Here is a 22663-nt window from a genome sequence, read left to right as displayed (position 1 = left end):
AGGATAAAGAGAACCCAAGTGTTAGTATTTGCCTTTTACAGCTTTATACAGTGTTTATAACTGACTTTGTACACTATGCCTTATTATAAAAATGTCCAAGAACAGTTTGGTCTAACTATGCAAATACAGTGCAAACATTCCTCAACTTAAGTCACTTCAGTCCATATCGCTAAATCACCAGATGTAATTTGGCACAGTTGATGGTACCTGCTTAGGAAAGGCTGAGCACTGGCGGGTAATGGTTGCTTTTACTTCTAGAATAGCTGTTCCTTCCGGAGTAATTGAGTTAACTAATAAGCCATGTATAGAAGATACTACAGCTGCCTATACCTTCCCTGTGGGTATAAGACGACTTCATTTTCCACTTCAGACAGTTTCTTTTCAAATGCTCACGTATTCACTTAGAAAATTCCCATATAGACTAACAAACTAAATTATTTTGAAGAGTTTGTCGCTGACCTGTAAACACTTGCAGTGAACTACAGCTTGGCAAACACAAGTCAGAATTTCTTGAGGGGAAAAAAATAAGTATGACTTAACCCCACCTGCTTCCCACTAGAAAGACTAGTATAAGTTGTGAATGAATTTATTTAACTCTGCAGAGGAAAAAATGAAAAACAGTAGTAGCAGTGGCTACCATAAACGTGGTCTGAAATTGAATAGCAGTGCAATGACTGTGTACTAGGGACTAAGCATTTCTGTTTTCTGATTGTACTTTGAGCTGCCGCATCCCATATTTAATATGAATATTTTGATCACTTAAACCTTTCAAATTCTGAATTTCTCTTTCAGCAGCCTGAAGGAACTGGCATGATAGATGAAGAATTCACAGTTGCAAGACTGTACATTAGCAAAATGAAATCAGAAGTGAAAACAATGGTAAAACGCTGCAAGCAGCTAGAAAGCACTCAAACTGAAAGCAATAAAAAAATTGAAGAAAACGAAAAGGAGCTGGCAGCTTGTCAGCTTCTTATCTCACAGGTAAATGTTGCATTACTCTAGCTTTGCTGATTTAAGTCACTTTTGAAACATGATTCCTATGTTGGTTGGTTATCAAGTTACTGGTCAGTAGCTAGGTTGCTCTCACTTAACCTATAGCATACAATTTTGAAAATAGACAAACAAGGTGGATGCGGTAATATCTTTTTATTGAACCAGCTTCTGTTGGTGGAAAACAAGCTTTCGAGCTTACACAGAACTCTTTTTCAAGTCAGATTTTAAAAATAGTAATTCAGAGGTTTTGATCTGAACTTCTTTTTGCAGAACAGGTGAGAAATCAGGCATCTGTTTCTTCAAACGGTCTTAATGGTGTATTCATCAACCTGTTTTTAATATCGGCAATACACTAAAGTGTTTAAGATTATCTTTAAAAAATCTTATCATTCTTGATACAAAGTGCACTGAGAACTATAGACACCAAGGGATTAATGCTTCCTGTGAAACATGAGAGCACAGGTGTGTGGTTTAGGATGTCTTAAGACCCCACTATAGGTCCCTAGACTTAAATCTCCATTTCCATAATTTTCTATTTAATACTGAAACAACATTCTTATACTGGGTTAATCTTTCTTTTGTGGCTGGCTGACATTCTTTTTGCTGTTGGAGTGTTGCATACAAATAATTTCTCAAAGCTGCCCTTTTTCTGAAGTGCTCTGAGGAGACAGCCAGTTTAAACACAAATTGAAAGGAGGAGGGGAGGCAAGGCATCAGGGTTTAGACACAGTATGAGGAGGTTATCACAGTAGAACTGCTCTCTTTTTTTGTTTGTTTATTTTTGTTGTTTGAGCTTTTCAAAAATTTCAAATTAACTGTCTATATGTAACAGTCTGGCTGTTCCCCTAATTCTTTTCTCTGTATGACTGGTATGACTTTATCTCCATCTTATAGGGAAAGCAACTTTCCATTTCTGGGTAGATAAATCCTCAAGTGCAACAGGGTAGATTGATTTAAATCAGGGCAATTTAAATAATCATTTTGAATCAACTTTTCCATTTATACTTCAGGTTTCAGAGTAGCATTTGTACTTCAGTTATTTTCTAAAGAAAGGTGCATTGTCATTGGTTGATCTAACCGTTAAAACATGTTGATTTACAACTAAATAGAGCCTCCACACTAGATTTGGTACATCTTTTTGATACCTAGGAAGCTACACTATAACTATATACATTTATTTAAGCAACTATATAGCTTAATATTTTCAGATTCTTATTAATTATACATTTTAAGTATGTTAGAAAATGGTGAATGAAATTTTATTTATTTACTAGATAATTAACTTTTTGTTTATGATGTGTGTCAAGCTGCATTAGGATGGTAACTGGTATTTAAACAAACACACACAACCACATATAACATTTATTTTTATTGAACAAAATAACCTTAAATGTTTTGGATACATAAACTTATCAAAACATGTTTCACATATACAACTCTGTTATTTATTAAAGAAACAGGTATTAACAATAGTCAATGAATTAAACTGATTTTTTCAGGTCTGCTGGGAAAATTTTCAAATATGCCTAAGTAAAAGTGACTGGAGTTGAAGTTCCTACTCACCTAAGTCTCTTGAAAATGAGACAGAAGTCTCTTACGTTACGTTACGTAGGCTGTCCTGCAGACTTTTAAAACAGTAAATATCAGCCCCTCCCACCTCATTTTTATTCATAGACTGCTTTTTCAACTCCCAATCAATTTGTCAACTTTGAATGAGTCCAAATGAAGAAAATATTCTTTCTATGCCTGCAGAAGAAGCTAGTGCTGTCAAAAGCTGGGTTAGCATTTCAACAATGTCTGGTTCTACAGATTTCCATCAGTTCATTGGTATGACTTTCTTTAAAGCAGCAGCAGCAAACATGTACTACTTGAGTGGTTCACTTCCACTCCTGAAATTTAATAGGTTTGCCATGATTAATGGGTGATGCCCATGTTACAGCAGCATCTTCTCCAGCACTTAGGTATCTACTGTGGTACTTTGGGTTGAGAATATTGACAAGAAAATGAGATGGAGTAAGTCCTTGATCCATCCACTTCCTTACTGCCTGCAATTTAACTTTTGTTATCGGGCATTTCTTTCTTCAGTGTCTCTTGAAGTACACTTCCAAATTTCAACAGCATCAGCAATACAGCAGCAATCTTTCTGCAGTTTGTCCAAAGCCATGGAAATAAATTTCAGAGTATTCAGTTCCAGCTTATTTTCATGTCTCTTAAATCCATACTTTGGCTTAGTTTCATTTGTTTTGTCACAATTTTCCTTACAAATTGTCATCAGAATAGGCCAGTTCTTAATAAGTAGCACAAAACAGTCAACCACTGAATTCCATCATACGTCTTGGAGGAGAATTAGTTTGGATCCTCCTACTCTCTTTAGTGAAGCTGAAGCAAAGTGATTGTTACAGAAGTATTTTGCTCTTTCAACATTTTCCTTTATTCATGCAGTTGTATTTACATCTTTGGCTAAAAGATGCACCAGATGAGCATGGCCCCCATGTTAAAGTTTCAGGTTCCCTTCATTATCTTCTAGATTTCTTCTCATCTTTACTACATTTACAGCATTGCCTCTGACAAAGCTGTGCATTTGACACTTGAATTTTTGTCCAATTTGTTATAGCTTTTACTGTTTCTTTTAAGTATTCTGATATATGGGCATTTACTGACTGATCCAATTATTTCGGTAAGATAAACAACCACATCTTGTGTTATACAGCACATATTACTGGATCAGTGTGTGCATGGCTAAACCATCAAGACTGCAATTAACAAATTTCCTGTCAATGTTTTTTGCACACGGTTCATTTCCTTCTCATACACTGTATCCAGCAACCTTCCAGCAATGTCTGCTCTGCTGGGTTGAGTATAGCCTGGTCATATTGATTGTACCATATCAATAAAATATTTGTTCTGAACAAGACAAAAGGGGAGAACTTGATGCATAAATAAACCATGCATCTTTTTCATCTATGGAGTCTTGCTGGAATTTGCTGATCCAGATGATAAGTTCTTCCACGATTTCACTGGATGACGAAGAAAGTCCCCCTTTTTTGTTTTTAAGCAGGTGATTTACTCTCTGGTGTCTGTTAGTTGCAGCACTGCTGGTAATACCAGCAGATGGCTCTGAAGCTGTAGACATTGCAGATGGATGTTCATAACTCTTTATGTCTAAGCTGGACCCTGAAACAAAATGTTTTAGAAAAAAAAAAGTCCCACTCATGCTGAGTATTACTCAGTGCACTTTTAAAGCGGTGCACTGAGATTTGTAAATTGATTCAACGTACTGCAGCTGTTTGTACCACTGTTTAAATAGTATAACTTATTGTAAACCCAACTTTATAGGGAAAATAATAAATCATAAGTATTATCTAAATCTATTTAAGTCTTTATTTCTAGCAACATACCAAACAGCTTGGGGAAAAAAAATTTTAAATGTTAAAATTCATGGATGGCTAATAAAACTTTACTGTTAAACAGGAAATCTGCACCTAGGGTATTTGATCATGTTAGCAATAAAAAATTGTCTCAGAAGTTCAGCAGTTACTGTAAAATGTAACTGATAACTACTCCCACAGCAAACTAACATACCAAACATTTGAGCACACACACTTTGAAATTCATAAGGAATCAAGCCATCCAAAACTCAGCTTAGATTACTGTCAAAAATTTATTATTCACTAGCATAGTAAAACATGGTAGGCAGTGCTTAAGAATGGTGCAAAACTAAGTTGACCAATCAGTTGATCCAAATTGTTTCAAACATGTCCACATCATCTTCAGAGTCATTGCATTCTGAGAAGCATTTTTCATAATGTTTCATTCTGACAACTAGATCTTACATCTTTGTTGCGCTGTTTACATTTGGCACATGTTCCTTTTTTTACTCGGAGGTACAGGGTTTTTTTGAAAATATTCCCAAACAGGGACTATGGCGTGCAGCCACGGCAGTTTTTTCCTCATGTTTCCAGGTGCTGAAATCAACAGTAGAGACTGCACTCAAATGAATGTCATCCCTTCTTCACACAGTGTCCTGCCTTGACACCAGTGTTGCTCTCTTTGGGTTATGTACACTACTTCTCCCTTGTTACATAACTCCGCCATCACTACCTCCAGAAAAACAAGGACTAACAACAATCCAGGATTGTTGCTTGTGTAACCCACATGCCTTTTGCACTGCAGTATTTTGTTTGGAGACAGAGGGAGCCAATTGAGAAATTAATGGATTTCTGTTTGTAACTCTATGTACACATGCCATGAGACAGAGCAAGGAGGTCATTTACCTGAAGTGTCCAGAACCATCAGGAAGCAAGGGCTGGTAGTTACTAGGCAGATCAGTGTTTGTCCATGAGCTGGAGAGTAAGTTTCAATGGAAGGTGGAATCTTAAATATTCATAATTTGAGATCACATGGAGAGAAGCTATAAAACAGGAGTGGATGATCCTAATGAGATGCATGATGATGTCTCCTGAAGTCAGAGGCCAGATTCCAGTGCCTGTGGTGATTTTGCCAGTCTCTTGCACCAAGTAGCACAGCCCCTGGATCCCCCACAGGATCAAACCCTTAAACAGTATATGATGTATTATGCCATATTTATAACGTTTGACCTTAAAAGCTAGATATTTTTCCCCGGACTTTCTTTATAGAGAAAAGCAGCATTTAATTCAGTTTTTGATAGAGACTCGTGGATTCAGCATATTTTTTATTTTAATATTTTAAGAGATTATAATTTTAGGCCTTAACAAATCTTGCATTAGATTCAGATTTAATTGTAAACAGGCTTATTTTTTAAATAATTATTTAAATAATAAAATATTTAAATTTTAAAAACATTTTTATATTCCCCCCCCCCCCCCAAAAACAATTTTTTTATCCCCCTGATGTGCAAAGATAAAAATCTGTAGCTTGCCTTTCTCTCATTCCATCAATGTATTTACGTGTGAGCAGAGGTTTTTGAAGTATTATGATAGTGTATACAAGGCATACTATGAGGATCTTGATCCTGAATTGGGTCAAGCCTTCCTTTTTCTAAAAAAGGAGAATATTTGTATGCATTTGGTTTTCAGATTAGTTATTTTTGCCTTTTAAAATTTTTAATATTTTAAGTCTTGCATGGAACTTCATTTTCATATGCCTAGTTTAAATGTAAATTAATCTCGTTTTCATTCTGAAAGCATGAAGCCAAGATCAAGTCACTGACAGAATATCTTCAGAACGTGGAACAGAAAAGGAGGCAACTGGAAGAGTCTGTGGATTCCCTTAATGAAGAACTAGTCCAGCTTCGGGCACAGGGTCTGAATTATTCTTTATATTTAAGTATGTAACCATTAATGTGGCCATGCAGTATGCATAACTGGCATCGGAGAAGATATGTGGTTAGTGTTTGTCTTATTAAGATAGCAATCTGGTGCTATATAATGTGTAATTTAGAAGTATTAGAAAACAAAGTAAAGTAGTTAGAGATATAATGTATTTGGAGACACTTTTCTGAAAGAACTATTCAGAAAAGGGTTGAGATACGGATATAAGACTGCACCTTAATCTGTCTGCATATGAAAAACTTCATGCAACCTAATTCAAGGTTTAAAATGAAACTTAAGTGTAAATCTGATAGTTGTTCCTATGATTGACTAGGCTCTGTAACTGAAAACTTTATTTTCTCATTAGAAAAAGTCCATGAAATGGAGAAGGAGCACTTAAATAAGGTCGAAACTGCAAATGAAGTCAAGGCAAGTTAATGTATTTTGCTGTTCCTTAATAGTTTTATATAAAACTTCATATTTTAAATAGTAAAACAAATATTCTTTTTTTCTGTAGCAAGCTGTTGAGCAGCAGATTCAAAGCCACCGTGAGACCCATCAAAAGCAAATTAGTAGCTTAAGAGATGAGGTTGATGCAAAGGAGAAGCTTATTACTGAACTCCAAGAGTAAGAGTTGTGCTGTTAAAATATTTTATTGATTTTTACTTAATTTTTTATACCTAGCAGATTACTGAATTCCTTAGGATATTAATTTCTGGGTGGTAATTGATTATTCTGATTTAATTAGTTCTTCAGTTAAGTCTTTAACCATTCTTCATAGTAGTGAGTAGGATAACTCTTTGTTGTCACCTGAGGTACAGTGCTCAAAGCAAAGAATGTCATCCTTTTTTTTTTCTTTACACTGCTCTGTTTGGTGCTGAGTTTTAGGGTTTCTACAAGTGATGAGTAATGAAAAAACATTGGCATTTAGCATTTGGAAATCCTAACTTTAGTGTGGATAAAATAAAGATAATATACTAAGCATCTATTGGTATAGTGAAAAAACCTTCTTTCCAGCATTGTAAACCTGTTTAATGTGAGCATGATGCTTTGATAAAGATTTCATTCATTTGACAGATCATTTCATTTGCTGATCATCTATCAGATAATCAGTCCTGCGTAACAATTAGTTGCTAAGATTTCTGATTAAATTTATAATGCAGTCTGAACAGATTCCTTTTGGACCTTATAATCCTTTATTAAAGGGAGCAGAGCACTTTGTCTCAGCTTAGTTTTGCTAAGAATGGCATATAATGATGAAGACTTGGAGCATTGTCGGAGTATCGTCATGTTTCTATATATTTGTATATTAATCCTAACTTCCTGCGTCCAGCCAAAACCAGAAGATGATGCTTGAGCAAGAACGTCTTAGAGTTGAGCATGAGAAACTGAGAGCTACAGATCAGGAAAAAAGCAAAAAACTGCATGAACTTACGTAAGTAATAATCATACTTCAGGCAAGAAAATGTGTGGCTGCAAATCTTAAAATTGTAAATACTAGTGAGCTGAAGTGGTGTGGGAGATGTTCATTACTTAACACATTACTAAGGATACGATTCTGTCACAGAGGTCACGAGTTCTGTGACTTTCTGGAGACCTCTGAGACTACTTCTGAGGCAGGGCCGGAGCAGCTGTCAGCCCTGGGCTGCTGGAGCAACGGCTGCTGGAACAGCTGACTGGTGGCCACCCGGGGGTTGATGGAACAGCTGGCCACCATCCAGCCCTGGAGCAGGGGGCAGGCGGAACTGGCTGGCGAGGGGACACTAGAGCAGTGGCTTGGGTTGGGTGAGCAGCAGCGGTCAGCCCCTGCAGGGCTGGAGCAGCTGCAAGCCCCAGCAGCTCTGTTTGTCTCTCTCTGCCCCCCAAGGTAGTGGGCTTCCATGAAGTTTTTTGTTGTTGTTGTCCGCAGCCTGTCCCTGACTTTTACTAAAAAATACCTGTGACAGAATCTTAGCCTTACACATTACTTAAAGCCTCCAGAACTCTGCTTATTCTGGCTCAGCCACACCATCCATAGTCATGATAATTCCTCCAGTATTAGAATGTTATATTAGTTTGGTGCCACTTCGCTTCAAAGAATAGTCCGTGTTTTAAGAGAATTGTTTTCCCTCCCCATGGCAGCCACAGTTACTTGAGGTTTTTATTGTGATTTAAGAATTCCATTACTGTTCTGAAGTGGAAATGGGCTACTACTTGTAGGATTGTTCACTCATCTTTAATATTTTTTCTTCCTCTCATCTCAGTGTTCTCCCCTTCCTCTTTTTAAAAATCAAAGTCTGAAAGTGTGACCTGATTCTGAGGCACTCCCCCCCCCCCCCCCCCCCAAATAAACATGCTACCATTTAGTTGGATGTAATGCCATTTCTTTATGGGAGAACCATTTTGGATTACCCACATGCCAAATTTAAAATGGGTAATGGTTTGCCCAGTGCATGCAAGATTGAATCTCGTATAGACTTCTTCAGGAAACTAAATAAACTGTTTAAGGGAATTGGTTATGATGGCTCAAAATTGGATGTACAAATGTAAAAAGAAATTTCTCTAAATGCCTCTAGCCAGAGGAGCTCTCATGGATATCTTTTTAAAGACTTTGTCCAAAAATTCATTGATTTATGTGGGGATTGGGACACAGAACATATTCTAGTTTACAGAAAATTGGTGAGCATGTATTTGGAAGGGTTACCAGAGAGTTGAATGCAATGTTTTATTGACTGCCTTGTAGAACTGTGTAATTTACATTTACTGGGTGTCATGTTTTGCCCTGTCATATTGTAGCTTTCCATAAAGACAAAACCTGAATTTTTTATTCATGCCTGCAAACTTGTAGGAGACTTTAATTTTGTGTAGCTAAAACTTGAAAATCAGTTATGAACCTGGTTACATTGGTCTGGGAGCTGCTGGTTAGTCAATGACCAATGGCAAAACAAAATCCCTTTTAGAGTGATGGCAGCCAAAGTACGTCTAAGGTCTAATATTATCAATCGTCGGAGATTTTTGAACAAATGCCCTTACACCAGTGGAAAACACAGCTTTGTTTTATATCCTGGTAGGTTACGATTTTTTGGCCCATAAAGTCACTTCATTCTAACTCTTGCTTTATGTCCACATCCCTAAAGCTTCAATTCAAACACAATTTTTGTATCTGCCATCTTGAACTGTAGGAGTTAGAAACTCTGGTGCTGTATTTATACCATCTGAAAGCAACTTGGGACCAAATTATATCAAGCATTAATCTCTTAATCTAGCAGTTCCTCATACAGTATGCATAACTGAATCATATGAAGTTTTGATGGCATGAAGTGTAAGATTATCACAATTAGATTATTTTAAAGTGTAGGCCAAGGTATTCATTTTTAACTTTTTACAGTACAGTATCATAAATGTGCATGGCCTTTTCAAACCAAAGACAATGCTGAATACTAACAGTGTAAAACTTCTCTAGTCTCAAACTCAAAAACATATTTATAATTTTGCTGTGGCTCCCTCCAGATGAGATCTGAAATGTAGTTGGAGCTCATGAGCGTTTCCTGTTGCAGCATTAGAAGTGGTAGAATAGCTTAATCAATTTAGACTTTTGGTGATACTGGGTGGGAGGAAATTGCAAGTTTTTTTTTTTTCCTATCTTTATAGCAACAAAGTTTGGTTTCCTTTCTCCTTAAACCCAACACTGATTCCCTACTTTTCACCCTTCACTATGTTTTTGATCAAAATACAGTTCCTGGGTCCTTTCCCCAGTATTCTGCCTGAACTCTCCAATTGCCTCATAATTTGAAAGAAGCTGAAACCAGAGCCCTTAACAATAAAGTTGATGCTTATTTAACAGGAATGAATCTTAAATAGGATGATTGAGAGAGACCCTATAATGTGATTCGTATCATTAGGCTGTTGTATCTTCTGGAAAATGGAAATCTGAACTGCTCATATATAAAGAAAGAAATCAGTAAAACAACATGAAAAGTTTTTTTTTCAAATTGAATAAATCCCTCAGCCCACCCGCACATAATATCTGTTATCTCCTTGACCAGTCAACATTAGAAATATTTGTAGGAACAGTAGGTCTTTCCAAGCAATGGCTCTGGACCTATAATCAGAACTTTTCAACCTCTGGTATGTTAATATAGTTGTTTTAGGATGTTCTATAACTCAGCTGTCTGAACTGACTTATTAAAATCTCTTTTAACACTAATTGTATACAAATTTTCTCACCACATCCCTGCTCTTCTGGTCTTGGGCTCTTGAATTCTCTGCCATTTGTGACTGATTGTAGGGTGGTTTTGCACTTTGCATAATTAAGGACTTAATCTCCTTTCATTTTGGAACCTAAAATAGGATTTATAAGGTTTGTATTTTGCACAAATATAAATGTTTAGCTGTATTAGTGTATATATATTGTGTTTTGATTGTTAGGGTTATGCAAGACAGAAGAGAACAAGCAAGACAAGATTTGAAGGGTTTGGAAGAGACTGTGGTAAGTTAGTTATTACAATGTGTACTTAAGATAAATGCTTGTAACTTTTGTTCCTGTTAAGAATTCTAAGCTGTAAAATACTTATTTATTGTTTTAGGCAAAAGAACTTCAAACACTACACAACCTTCGGAAGCTGTTTGTTCAAGATCTGGCTACTAGAGTTAAAAAGGTAACATGGCATGATAGCAAGACTTGTCTCTATTTAAATGTGGTAGTAAGTAAGTGAGCCTAACTAATTTAATGTAATGTATCACTCTTTTCTGTTATTACCATAGAGTGCAGAGATTGACTCAGATGATACGGGAGGCAGTGCTGCGCAAAAACAGAAAATTTCCTTTCTTGAGAATAATCTTGAGCAGCTTACAAAAGTCCACAAACAGGTATAGTAAAACTTAAAACTAAATGAAATTAACTTTAGAACTTCAAAAACTGTTCCTTGTTCGAGATGTATTTTAAAGGTATAATGCATGTGTACATATTTGTATCCTGGAGTAGTTGTTCGTACACTTCAGAGATGCGTGCTTGTCTCAAATTTTAACTTCAATTTTTAATATTAAATACATAGACCAGTGTATTCCTGTGAAGGTTTTTTACAATTTAGACTGAAATGGTGGTGTGTGTTTGTATATATAATACAGTGGTATCTATCTATAGTTAGATAAGTGGTGTAGTTCTATTGACTCTTAATACTTAACAGGAAATTTTACTGTTCATATGTATTATTTTAATTAGTTTATTCAGTTTAAACTTTCAACAAAGTAAGTATTGTCCCGTCTATTATGGTTACTCTCATATTGCTACAGTGTAATTATTATTTTTTCAGGGAAAAATTAAAGATATTTTGCTTATCCTCAGCTGGTACGTGATAATGCAGATCTTCGCTGTGAGCTTCCTAAACTGGAGAAACGACTTAGAGCTACAGCTGAGAGAGTTAAAGCTTTGGAGTCTGCACTAAGGGAAGCCAAAGAGAATGCATCTCGTGATCGCAAACGATATCAGCAAGAGGTAGACCGTATTAAGGAAGCCGTGAGATCCAAGAACATGGCCAGAAGAGGACACTCTGCACAGATTGGTTAGTAAAGAAGATACCGCAGTTTCCAAACATGTTTTGGTTAACTTTCCTTTCCTTTCTATTCTTCTTTTTGGATAACTTAAGGCCAAATTCTGTCCTGCATACATGCCTGCAGCTCCTAGTTGAGAGTTGCACATGTGAAAAAAGGCAGGATTTATCACTTAGTACAAAAACTGCAGAAGTTAATTTCAGTGTACAGTACATGCAAATCTTTGTAAGTCATTGCTTTGTTGACGTGATTTGTCTCTTCGGTGGGTGGGCTTTCACATCATATAAAACCTCACCTGCATGGAACACGAACTACCAAGGTGAATGTTCTGTCTCCTTTAAAAACAAAAGTTTGAACATAAACAAAAAATTCTATAATTTTCTCTGCAAGTCTTTGTTATACTTTTGTGATGGCAAGATTACGAAGTGGCTATCAAAACAAGGGAAGGGACAAGAAACTTAAGTGTACTCAATTTCATTAGCAAATTAGTAATGCCTTTGCTAAAGCAACAAACACAATTTTCACAGTACTTTTTTGGTAATTGATTTGCTTAGTTATGTATTTTTGAGTAGAAGGATCTCATCAAAACTTGACTCTCATGTCTCTCTAAAACTGGAAGATCCAAGGAGAAAATGCAAGATCTAAGACTTCTGTAATTCAATGTTTTGAACTTAAACACAACAATCCTCATCACCTTCCATTCCAAATGCAAGGTCCATTCCTTCAACTTTGCCTTCTCTAATATCAGTACAAAGCAACATGTACTTAAAAACAAAAAAAGCCCAATCTCAAAACACTCCATCGCTTGCAAAATTTCCCCTCTAGCGAGGATGAGAACAAAACCACATGTGACGGATGTTACTCAGATCTCTTAATGCAAGACTGTAAGGCACTTGGATACTGTGGTGATGAGAACAGTATAAGAACATGGAATAGAACATACATTTTATTAATTTATAAAAAGTTACCCTAATTTCCACTTTAAACAGCAGGATAGGTACAAGTTACTATGCGCAGTAATTATCATAATCTGTAAAGCCATTCCTCTGCATGCTTAAATATTGAAGGTGCTTGCCAATCAAAATATAGTGCTTTTTACTCAAGGATTTAATGCTGTGGCCATTACCTTAGTACCTGAGCAGCTATCACCTACCATGATTTATTACACAACATAAAGAATAAGATGGTATCATCCCTAAAAAGAGGATGTTGACCTGTGGAATTCGTTGCCAAGGGATGTTTGTGAAACTATAAGTGGGTTCAAAAAAGAATAGGTAAGTTCATGGAGGATAGGTCCATCAATGGCTGTTAGCCAAGGTGGTCAGAGATACAACTCTGTGCTCTGGATGTCCCCAAGTCTCTGACTGCAAGATGCTGTGACTGTATGACAGAGGATGGATCACTCAATAATCACCCTGTTCTGTTCATTCCCTCTGAAGCATCAGCATCTGCCACTGTCAAAAGACAGGGTACTGGGCTAGACAAACTATTGGTCTGACCCAGTATGGCCATTCTAATGCTGGGAACAGAAAGTGATGAAAAGAGTTAATCTCTCTAAAATGTCTTGCATTCACAGAAATTGGTAAGGCTTGGAAGAAATGTATGCTCAGAGAGCAAGTGCTGTATCCAAAAAATGATATGAGTCACTAGACAACTCTTTTATAACTTGCATTAATCCAAAATACCAGTTATTAAACAGGAGTTCACTTGACACAAATTCTTCTGTTACTTGTGGGAAGTCATTGAAAACAATTCTGATATCCGATCTAGCTAACCTGAGGGTGGTCTAACACAGCATTATTATCCATTTTTCTTGTGTTATATAGTAACAGCTTTCAACCTCAGATTTCAATGGCAGATTAAACAACATCAAGAGTATTTGCTTATTTAAACCTGAAAACACAGTAGAATCTTGCCAATCTATACTTTAGTAAACCATCAGTCTGTATTGAAAATGGATTTAAAGATTTGTTGCTCAAAGAAGTAGGAATCTGGAAAATTTTCCTTGTGCTGCTGGGGTGGGGCCAGTGCAGTGAGCGAACGCTCCCCACTGGTCAATAGCAGAGCACCACCTCATCCACTAACCTTAATCCAGTTTTCACTGAAGCCCTGAGACAGGACTGGAAAAGCTTTTCCCATCTTGCCTGTCTCCCCCAAAAGCCATGCTTCTGAAATGGGATCAGGATAAACCCTGCAGAAAGTGTCTTATGTTTGCTGCAGAAGTAGGGGGGAGAACTGCTGTATTAAAATGGTTTTGTTTGTGCAGACAGTAGTTTGCGTTGAGGGGGGAAAATAGTCCCTTATTTCTGCTTCCTCTTAAATCACCAGAAGGACAAGGGAATGGGGAAGATTTGAGGGTCTCTTTCTACCTTTGTCACAGAGCATAGGGAGAGGCCTCTGATATGCTAGAAAATGGCCCTGGGCTGACCTGTTCAGAGAGAGTGGCTTTCTGTGAAAGGCCAAAAGCTAGCTGGACAGGGAAGGGGGGAGGTAAACTATTTTAGTCCAATTTTATAGAATTGTGCATGCAGATTTCTCTGAGCATACCAACTTTAACTATAACACAAGCACAGAGCTTCTTGTGCTTCCAAAATCCCAGTTTTAGAGCTGTACCCTCTCTCCTACTGCTGAGGTCAGCTAGGCTTGAGAAATTGCTCCAACTTCAGAGCCCTAAGAGGAGAGTGGGACATGTCCTGGGCCTATTTTATGATTTTTTGCTATAAATTGGGGAAGGATGAGGGAGAAAAGGCCCTTCCTATGCTGAGTTGCTGGAGAGTGATGGTAGTGCTCCTGTCCCTGATCTCCCATCCTCTCCCTGGGGGATTCCTAAAGAGGAAGAGAATCTGTAGCTCAATAAGGGCCATAGCTTCATTTTTGTCAGGGAGTAGCAGCTGTTTGCCAAGATAAGACTTCACCCTGCTAGCTTTCAGCCTAGGCCCCAAAACTTCTCCAGCTGATGCTGTCAGCTAAGAAGATACCTAGTCAGGATGTAAGAGAATGCATAACCACCATGAACCCTGTTGCTATATATGGTGATCACACTGGCAGATCTTTTGATTCAGCTTTTTGAAGGGAGGATCTGACAGCAACTGCTGAATGCCTGATGTGGTACACCTTAGCCATTAGCAAAAAGTTGGCACCTCCACCTTTTGGATAGGGCACAGCTTCTGCAACTGCATAACTCAAGAAGCTCAGATATAACAACAGCAGAAACTTCAGTAGCTTGTTTTCTTGATAAGGCAGAATCAGCCTGGTTGGGCCTTAAGGCACAGAGTAACTGAATTTGCACATAGTTCTTCACCTAGTTGGTTTTAAAAGATACTTAGACATCTAAGAGCAAGCTTTTGCCTACAACAGTTGTTGCAGCCTTGTGAACCTAATTTTAATTATCCTAATTAGCATTCATCTGTTTCATACAACCAATCATATGATACATCACCTGAGTATAACAATGTGGTTATTATAATCCCCAAAACATCACTTCCTTAGATTTTAAAAATGTTTTTCTCATTTTAGAAAGCATGATGCAAATAGTAAAAATATGCATTTCTCAGGGTGTCATAAAACAAAATATTAATGAATTTAAACAATAAAAGGTCAAATGATTAGAATTGCTTGGTGTATGATTTCTAACAGTCACATTTTATTTCGCGTAGCTAAGCCTATCCGTCCCGGCCAGCATCCAGCAGCTTCTCCAACTCATCCAAGTGCAATTCGTGGGGGAGGTGCGTTTACTCAAAACAGCCAGCCAGTCACACTGCGTGGAGGTGGAGGACGGCAGGATAAAGTGTAAGTTTCTCTTAGTCTCTAAGGTGCCACAAGGACTCGTTGTTGTTTTTTGGTGATACAGACTAACATGGCTACCATTCTGAAATCTTTCTCGGGGCTGTTTTTTAGTGTCTCCTTAAACTACTGTATTTCATAGTTTGTGTTCGTAATCCATCCAGCTGTGTAAACAAACCACATGAATATTCTGTGGTTATATCTTGCAACTAGAGGACTATGCTAAAATATGTAAATAAGCAGCCCATACTGTTGCCTCCTTTTGTACACCAAAGTCCAGTTGTGTCGTAAAGGGGCAGTTCTGGGGTTAGGAATCGTACTTCTAATTGAACAAAATACAAAAGCTGTAATGTATAGATCAATTTGCCACAACCGTACTACATAAAACATCGAATGTAGATGTAAAAAAACTCTTGCTGTTTGAGTTGAGTTCTCAGTGTTACTTTTTTAAAGTACTATACAAAGTGCTTCAGTGGTCAGATTTTCAGTAACTGAGATTAGTATGTGATTTTAAAAAAAGCATGAGAGTATATATTACAGCAAATGAGCACTTATTGAAATCAGTGGGACCCTTCACATAAGTACCAGTGTTGATATGGGGCTTTAAAGCATATTTTCACACTGATAGATTCATGGCAGTTGGTTGCTCCCCTCTGCTCACTGTAAAACATCGGCCCTATTTTGAGTATTCCATCTGTCTGAGCATCTGCTGCACAATTAGTTTTCTGTGTTGAAACTGTCTGCGTCTTAGGTTGAAGCACAGTGCACACTTAGAGCCCTGCAGGTCTTCAGATCCTGTATATGTTATAAATCTCTCCTTAAAGACTCAGAATTTGGCTTTTATCTTAGTTCCATTCTTTCCTAAAGTTTCCTTTACACTGATTTAAAAGTTATTGAAGGCTATTAGGGGTTATGCTTTTTGTTTCTGGGATTAGAGAGGGGCCAGAGAACAGGAGTGTGAAGTACAAGATTTTCAAGTCCAAGTCTCTTAAGTATCAGACAGCGAACTGATGCTGGCAGTTGATTAGCACCCAGATACCCTGGTGATTGGCTGTTTTATAAATACTCAGATCATAGTTCTCTCCCATTGATAGAATTTGTATATTGACTTTCTCTTACTCTCATTGCCTATTGAGCTGTCATCTCACTTGGAAAAGAAAAAGAACTTCCGCTCTTTGTAGCTGTGTACTAGTTGGCATTGGGAAATTCAAGCACTGAGACTGTTAGCTGTTAGACTGAGTTCTTAAGTTTAGCAGATTAGCCAGCTAAGAGAGATAAGTGACATAACTTTTGAAGCCTTAAATTTTTGTTGTCAGTGCTAAGAAAATCGCTTCTGCATTAGGTTATTGCAGTACTCCCCTGGGCGGGGGGAGGAAAAGAGGGATAGTCATCTGGGCTAGTTAGAAATGAATTTGTTAAAGTTTTTAAAAAATGGAAGAGTTGTGAAACTTCTGTTTAACGCTGGGATCTGCAGACCTCCCATTGACGTCGGTAGTAAGTTCCATGTGTCCATCAAAGACATGGTAATGGCCCCTAGTATTTATGCTTTTCACATTTAATTTTACAGAGTAAAAAAACATTACCAGTGTATGGACAAATGGAGTTGTGCTCTCTTTGAGCAGTTACATCAGTTTTACCATTGAAAACTCATAAATTTCTCCTTAGTCTGCAGATCATGTCAAAAACCTTATCACCTGTTCCTCTCTACCTCCCCACTTTCCAGCCACCCAACAATGGTATTTTGTTATGAACAGGTGGCAGAGTGTGTGGGAGATTGGAAATGTAGGTACATTATTTAACCATTTCTGCCAGGGTTAGTATGGATATTTCACACTTGAAACTTACGAGTGGCAGGCTTTTAGGGGTCTTGGAAGAAACAGGGAGTCCACTTTTTAATAGGTAATGTAATTTAATTGTTTTCATGAAAAAATATTAATAAAACAAAAGAAGGGTAATTATTAGTCTACTACCCTTACAACCCAGCCTTTTGGGGATGACTAGTGGGTAAGGATGTCTCATACCAAACACCCCCTTCTTTCTAAAACAACTGTAAAGATACAATTTGAAGAGCATCTTTATCAGGTGCTGCACCCAACCACCACCCGCCTCAGTGAAAATCTTACATGCTGAAAACTGCCAAAATATCAGTTCTAAGTAGCTGCCAAATTTATATACATGGGCAATGGTCATAGGAAGTATTGGCATATTATGTGTTTGTATTAATATAAGAACAGCCATACTGGGTCAGACCAAAGGTCCATCTAGACCAGTATCCTGTCTTCTGACAGTGGCCAATGCCAGGTACCCCAGAGGGAATGAACAGAACAGGTAATCATCAAGTGATCCATCCCCTGTCGCCCATTCCCAACTTCTGGAAATAGAAAAGAAGACACAGGATAGAAAAGTCTTTTTTTCCTGCCTTCCAGGGAATTGGCTACATAAAACAATCGTAATTACTGCAAGCTACTTATCTTCCTGTAAATTGTAGACATCAAGGTATTTAAAACAAACATGCCTGTTGCTCATTTTGACATCGTGAGGTATAAAGCAAACTTCAGACAGTCAATTTGATGAAACCAACTAAAGGTTGAAATGGATAGGATATTGAAAATAGCACTAAGCACCTTGTTCTTAATTAGTATAAATGATTATATTTCATGTCATTGGCATATGTTTGCATATCTATTTAACTGTCTTTTTCTTTATAGTTGCTGAAAAGTAAATGAAATATGAAGATGATTGGATATCATGCAGAGTGTGTCATTCCATGACAATAATCTCTCCCATTGAGGATTGTAGGATTATTTTTTGAAAATGTATAAATTATACCTGGCCTGTACAGCGCTCTCCCCTCCTACAAATTCTGCTGATTTCCCAACAAAACTAGAGTGCAATTTTGGCGTCTTGAAAAATGACATGTTACTTCAAGTGTAGCTCTGTCCATTACAGTTTGTCTTTCATGTCTTAAATTTAGTCTGCACTGTGCCAAGTTGAATGTATGTTAAGAAAATCTTAGTTCAAATTTCCTAGCTTAATTTGTGTACATTTTATTGTCTTAGGGAATGTGGAGCAATGTTAACATTTTTTTTCGTTTTGTTTTTTAATTTTTACCACTTTAAATAACACTACTCTTCCCACTCTGAGTTAGAACAGCACTGTGCATTGAAGTTCTCCTTAAGTGATGTTCTATGTAGCCAGGACTAATATTATTTGTACAGTGTGGAAATACTGAAGTGTGCTTATGACAGCTGCCATCAGGCACTTAAATCTTGAAACCACAGAACTAAAGATTTCAGTTTGAACAAGGCTGTTTAACTGTTATCTGATTAAATACCTGTAATGATATTGTGAGTTAAATACTGTACAAGTAACAAGAGTAAACTTAAGTTTACATGGGAAAAGGCTTTGGCAATAGAATATTTCATCTGTCCTGTTCTTTATTCTATGCATAGCTTGATGGAATGAAAACATTCTGCTTCATTCTGATGAGCTTGTTCACTGTCACCTGAGTTGGATAAACGGATATTTTTCACTAATTTAGCATACACTGAAATGAGCTAGAGTAATCTAGGGTTCAGTTCTTATGTTTCCAATACTGTATACATACTGGAATTCTTGAGATGAAATTTAAACTTTCAATTTGAGAAAATGAGTCAGTTGAACAGCTGGATAATTAATTAAAATCCACTAATAATGGAGGCAAAAAAACATTTTCATAGCTGATACAGCCAGTAATCCCAGAGACATATGTAAAAACTGTGCTAAACTGAATTGTATTGTAATCTGTTTACTTCTAGAAATATTTAAATGTCTACTCTACAGTAGTTGTATCAAACTTTTTTCTTTTTCTCTTTGGAATATAGTTCTGTAGGATTGGCTAACAACAAATAAACTGTTTTGGTTTTGAGCTGATTTTTCAGAAGTTTTGAGCACCCATAACTTCCACTGAGATTAGGATCAGGCTTTTAATGTGGTAATTTAATCATTTGTGTAATTTATTCCTAGGGTTTTAGCCACTATATTTTTAGAACAGTCCTTCTCAAAAGATAGAAATGTTACCAGATCTTTGAGAGGGAAGGAACTTAACGATATGAAAGAGAGTTCAAATAGTTTTGTCCTGAACCAGTTAATGTTATCTTTAATATTAGTGGTCTGACCTTTGTTTGGCTATTTATCAGGCATAATGGAAACCTAAAAGCTCCATAAGGACCTCAATAGTAAATCACTTTTAAAAACTTTTTATACAAAGTAAAATATTTGTGCTATGATGTAGCATACTCAAATCTTAGACCTTAATTCAACATACTTTTTTCTGTTTCCTTGCTAACTACTGCAGCTTGACTTTTGTAATAGGTTAGATTTTTAAACCTATTTGTTTGCATCAGCCAGAAATCCTCAATGTTTTGGAGTTTTCAACCTTTAAAGACCTATTTTTGCTCTTTGGAGTGTGTTTCTATCAGTCCTAATCGTGCAAATTCTTCTGAAGCATGATAAAGGCAGCATATCAAGGAAAGAGGACAGTGAAGTGGCAGTTATGATAGGTGGTTTTAAATGGAGTCCTCTTAATGGAAACAGCCTTGTCCATTATCTCTGAATATTAATTGCACATTTTCAGACCTCTACATATTTTACTTTACACTGGCTAAAAACTGGCTTCCTTGGAAATATTCTCAGATGAAGCAGGATCTTTTTCTCATGTAGATGGTAGTTTCATTCCTGTAAGTAATGTATCACGGGTATTGGTGCTGAACATTGCTGTGTAATAAGCAGTAAAATAAACTGTAACTAGCATGTAGCTCAAAATGTACATCACTTTTTTTTATATCTAAGCTTTTTTGTTTTAAGCTTTTATGAAGTTTACCAAGAATTGCAACTTACAATTTTCAAAGAAATGGCTTTTTTGTTCTTTTTGATTCAGTTATGGTAGGTCATCTGGACAGGACAGTTACTGTTTTGTAAATTAAATCTGTAATAGACTGTTAAATGCATTGCTGTTTCAATTTGCAGTCTGAGTGGTTTTTATTTTTATGTTCCTCTGGATCATATTTTTTAAAAATGGTTTAGAGTAGGAACTTAAATAAAGGAATAATATTTATTCATGGTGAGCAACTAAATTATTTGCATAACTTAAATACTGACTCACTACTGTGTGTAACTCTAAATTTGACATGAGATGACAAGTCTACCTGTGGAACACAGTGACTTAATTTCAGTACATGAAGATGCATTAAAACATAATTGGTTTGGAGAAGACGCCATCTAGTTTTAACTTACCTGCATGCTGTAAATGTATCTGTGTTTAAATAAAGAGAAAAAAAACTTTGAAATGTAGTGAACTTTATTAAGACCTTGCAATAGTGTCCTTGAGTCAGCTTCATATTAATACTTTTCACTTGGCAAGACAACATGTATTTTGTTGTGGGTTATAATCATTACACTCCACTTTATTAGAGCCTTTGTTGTGTAGTTAATGTCGGTTAGTGTGGGTGTTGGAAAAAGATTATTCCATCGGTCTTAACAGTTTGCGTTTTTTCACTCTTGTAAATTCATGTTATGAAAAGCTTCCAAGATTGATTGCATCTTATTCATGACAAGACTTTTAAATATGGTGTGAGCTGCTTCAGCAGTGGATTTGTCAACCCACCACAAAGACAGAGGCATTGATAGCATATGCTGTTTTCCTAAATAAACTGATATGGAGAAGAGAGCTTGGATTTGATTTCCTTTTCACCAGTATCTTCACTGACTTCTATAGTTGCTTCTAATTAAGTATGAAATCAGGATAAAGCCAAAATCTCTCTTCTCTCCTCCTCTCTTCCTCCCTCCCTTCCCCCCCCCCCCCCCCCAAAAAAAAACACACCCCTCCTCAGAATGATTTGTAGGGGATTTGTTTGAAGTAGAAAACACACAGGCACTCTAAATACACAGGCCTATGTGGTAGGTGTGAGAAACTTCTAGGTATAGAGACTTCCCTAATTGCTCAGTGCAGCCCTTTCACTTGGCTTGCCAGTTCAGTGTGACCACTATTACTGACTAAAGTCTGACTACAGCAGCCAGTTCCTTTTTCTTAAAAATGGGATAAAAGCACATCCATGGATATTAACTGCTATTTTGCCTTTAAAATACTTCAGTACACCATTTCCTGGTTATGGGAGAGAGTCATTACCAACCTTCCACTACATCCCCTTGGTTAGATTGTTTCATAAACTATTCTAGAGGGCAGGTTAGAGTGACAGTGGGGAAGAGAAAAGTATGCTGACACTGCTTCTCTCCCTCACCCCAGCAATTTGAGGAATGCAAAAAATGGGTAACAGGGCAGGAGTAAAGCAGTCTGAGGTCATAGGCACAATGACAGCACGATGTCTTCCCCATACTGTGGCTGTGCTCTCATGCAACAACAGAGGATGCCTTCCCATTCTAGACAGGGATGGCAACAGGGAATGCAACAACAAGGTCCCCCTACTTCAAGAGCCAGAGGGCTGCAGCATGTGAATCCCTAGTACTTTTACCAAGGGTATGTCTACCCTTAAAATGTTACAGCAGCACAGCTACACCACAGTAGTGCTTTGGTGTAGACACTACCTATGCCTGTGGGTGGGGTTCTCGTTGGTGTAGATCAGTGTTTATCAAACCGTGGGGCACACCCCCTGGGAGGGGAGGTGCAGAGAGAAGGCCAGCCATGATGCGGGGCAGGGAGGGAGCACCTCCAGCCACACTCTGCCCTCAGACCAGCTCTGTCTCCAACCCTGTTCAGCCTCAGCTCCACTGCTCCCCCACAGTTCTATCCTTGGCTGTGCCTTCAGCCCAGCTCCCCAGCTGAGGAAGCCTTGGCTGTGTAGTAATTGGAGAGGGGGGCGCAGACAGATTCAGTTACTGGTAAGAGGGGACGGTGGCAACTGAAAAACTTTGAGCACCACCTATATAGATAATGAACTTCCCTGAGAGGGGGTAGCTAAGTTGGTGGAAGAATTCTGTGGACCTAGTGCTGTCTACGCAGGGACTTAGGTCACCGTAACAATGCTGCTGAGGGCTATGGATTTTTCACACACTGAACCAATGTAGTTAAA

The 22663-nt window shown here is 37.4% G+C and overlaps 1 protein-coding gene across 8 annotated transcripts in view; it reads left to right on the top strand.

Annotated features, from left to right (window-relative positions):
* Positions 1 to 21301, top strand: part of KIF5B (kinesin family member 5B) — a 68550-nt gene extending 47249 nt beyond the window's left edge. For 2 of the 8 annotated variants that reach the window (XM_037890955.2, XM_043541441.1), the window contains 11 exons: positions 793 to 981; positions 6159 to 6276; positions 6652 to 6713; positions 6802 to 6911; positions 7618 to 7719; positions 10692 to 10752; positions 10850 to 10921; positions 11028 to 11132; positions 11608 to 11824; positions 15470 to 15602; positions 18305 to 21301. In XM_037890955.2, the coding sequence (XP_037746883.1) occupies positions 793 to 981; positions 6159 to 6276; positions 6652 to 6713; positions 6802 to 6911; positions 7618 to 7719; positions 10692 to 10752; positions 10850 to 10921; positions 11028 to 11132; positions 11608 to 11824; positions 15470 to 15602; positions 18305 to 18311 (1176 nt within the window). In that variant the 3' untranslated portion in view covers positions 18312 to 21301. Of the gene's footprint in view, positions 1 to 792; positions 982 to 6158; positions 6301 to 6651; positions 6714 to 6801; positions 6912 to 7617; positions 7720 to 10691; positions 10753 to 10849; positions 10922 to 11027; positions 11133 to 11607; positions 11825 to 15469; positions 15603 to 18304 lie in introns of all 8 variants that reach the window. The other 6 variants (XM_043541443.1, XM_043541439.1, XM_037890956.2 and 3 more) reach the window with 3 other exon arrangements.
* The last annotated feature ends 1362 nt before the right edge of the window (positions 21302 to 22663 follow it).

This window comes from Chelonia mydas, chromosome 2 (assembly GCF_015237465.2).
Source record: "Chelonia mydas isolate rCheMyd1 chromosome 2, rCheMyd1.pri.v2, whole genome shotgun sequence".
NCBI classification, from domain to species: domain Eukaryota; kingdom Metazoa; phylum Chordata; order Testudines; family Cheloniidae; genus Chelonia; species Chelonia mydas.
Note: the sequence above shows the minus strand (reverse complement) of the source record. Positions and strands in the feature narration are given on the sequence as shown.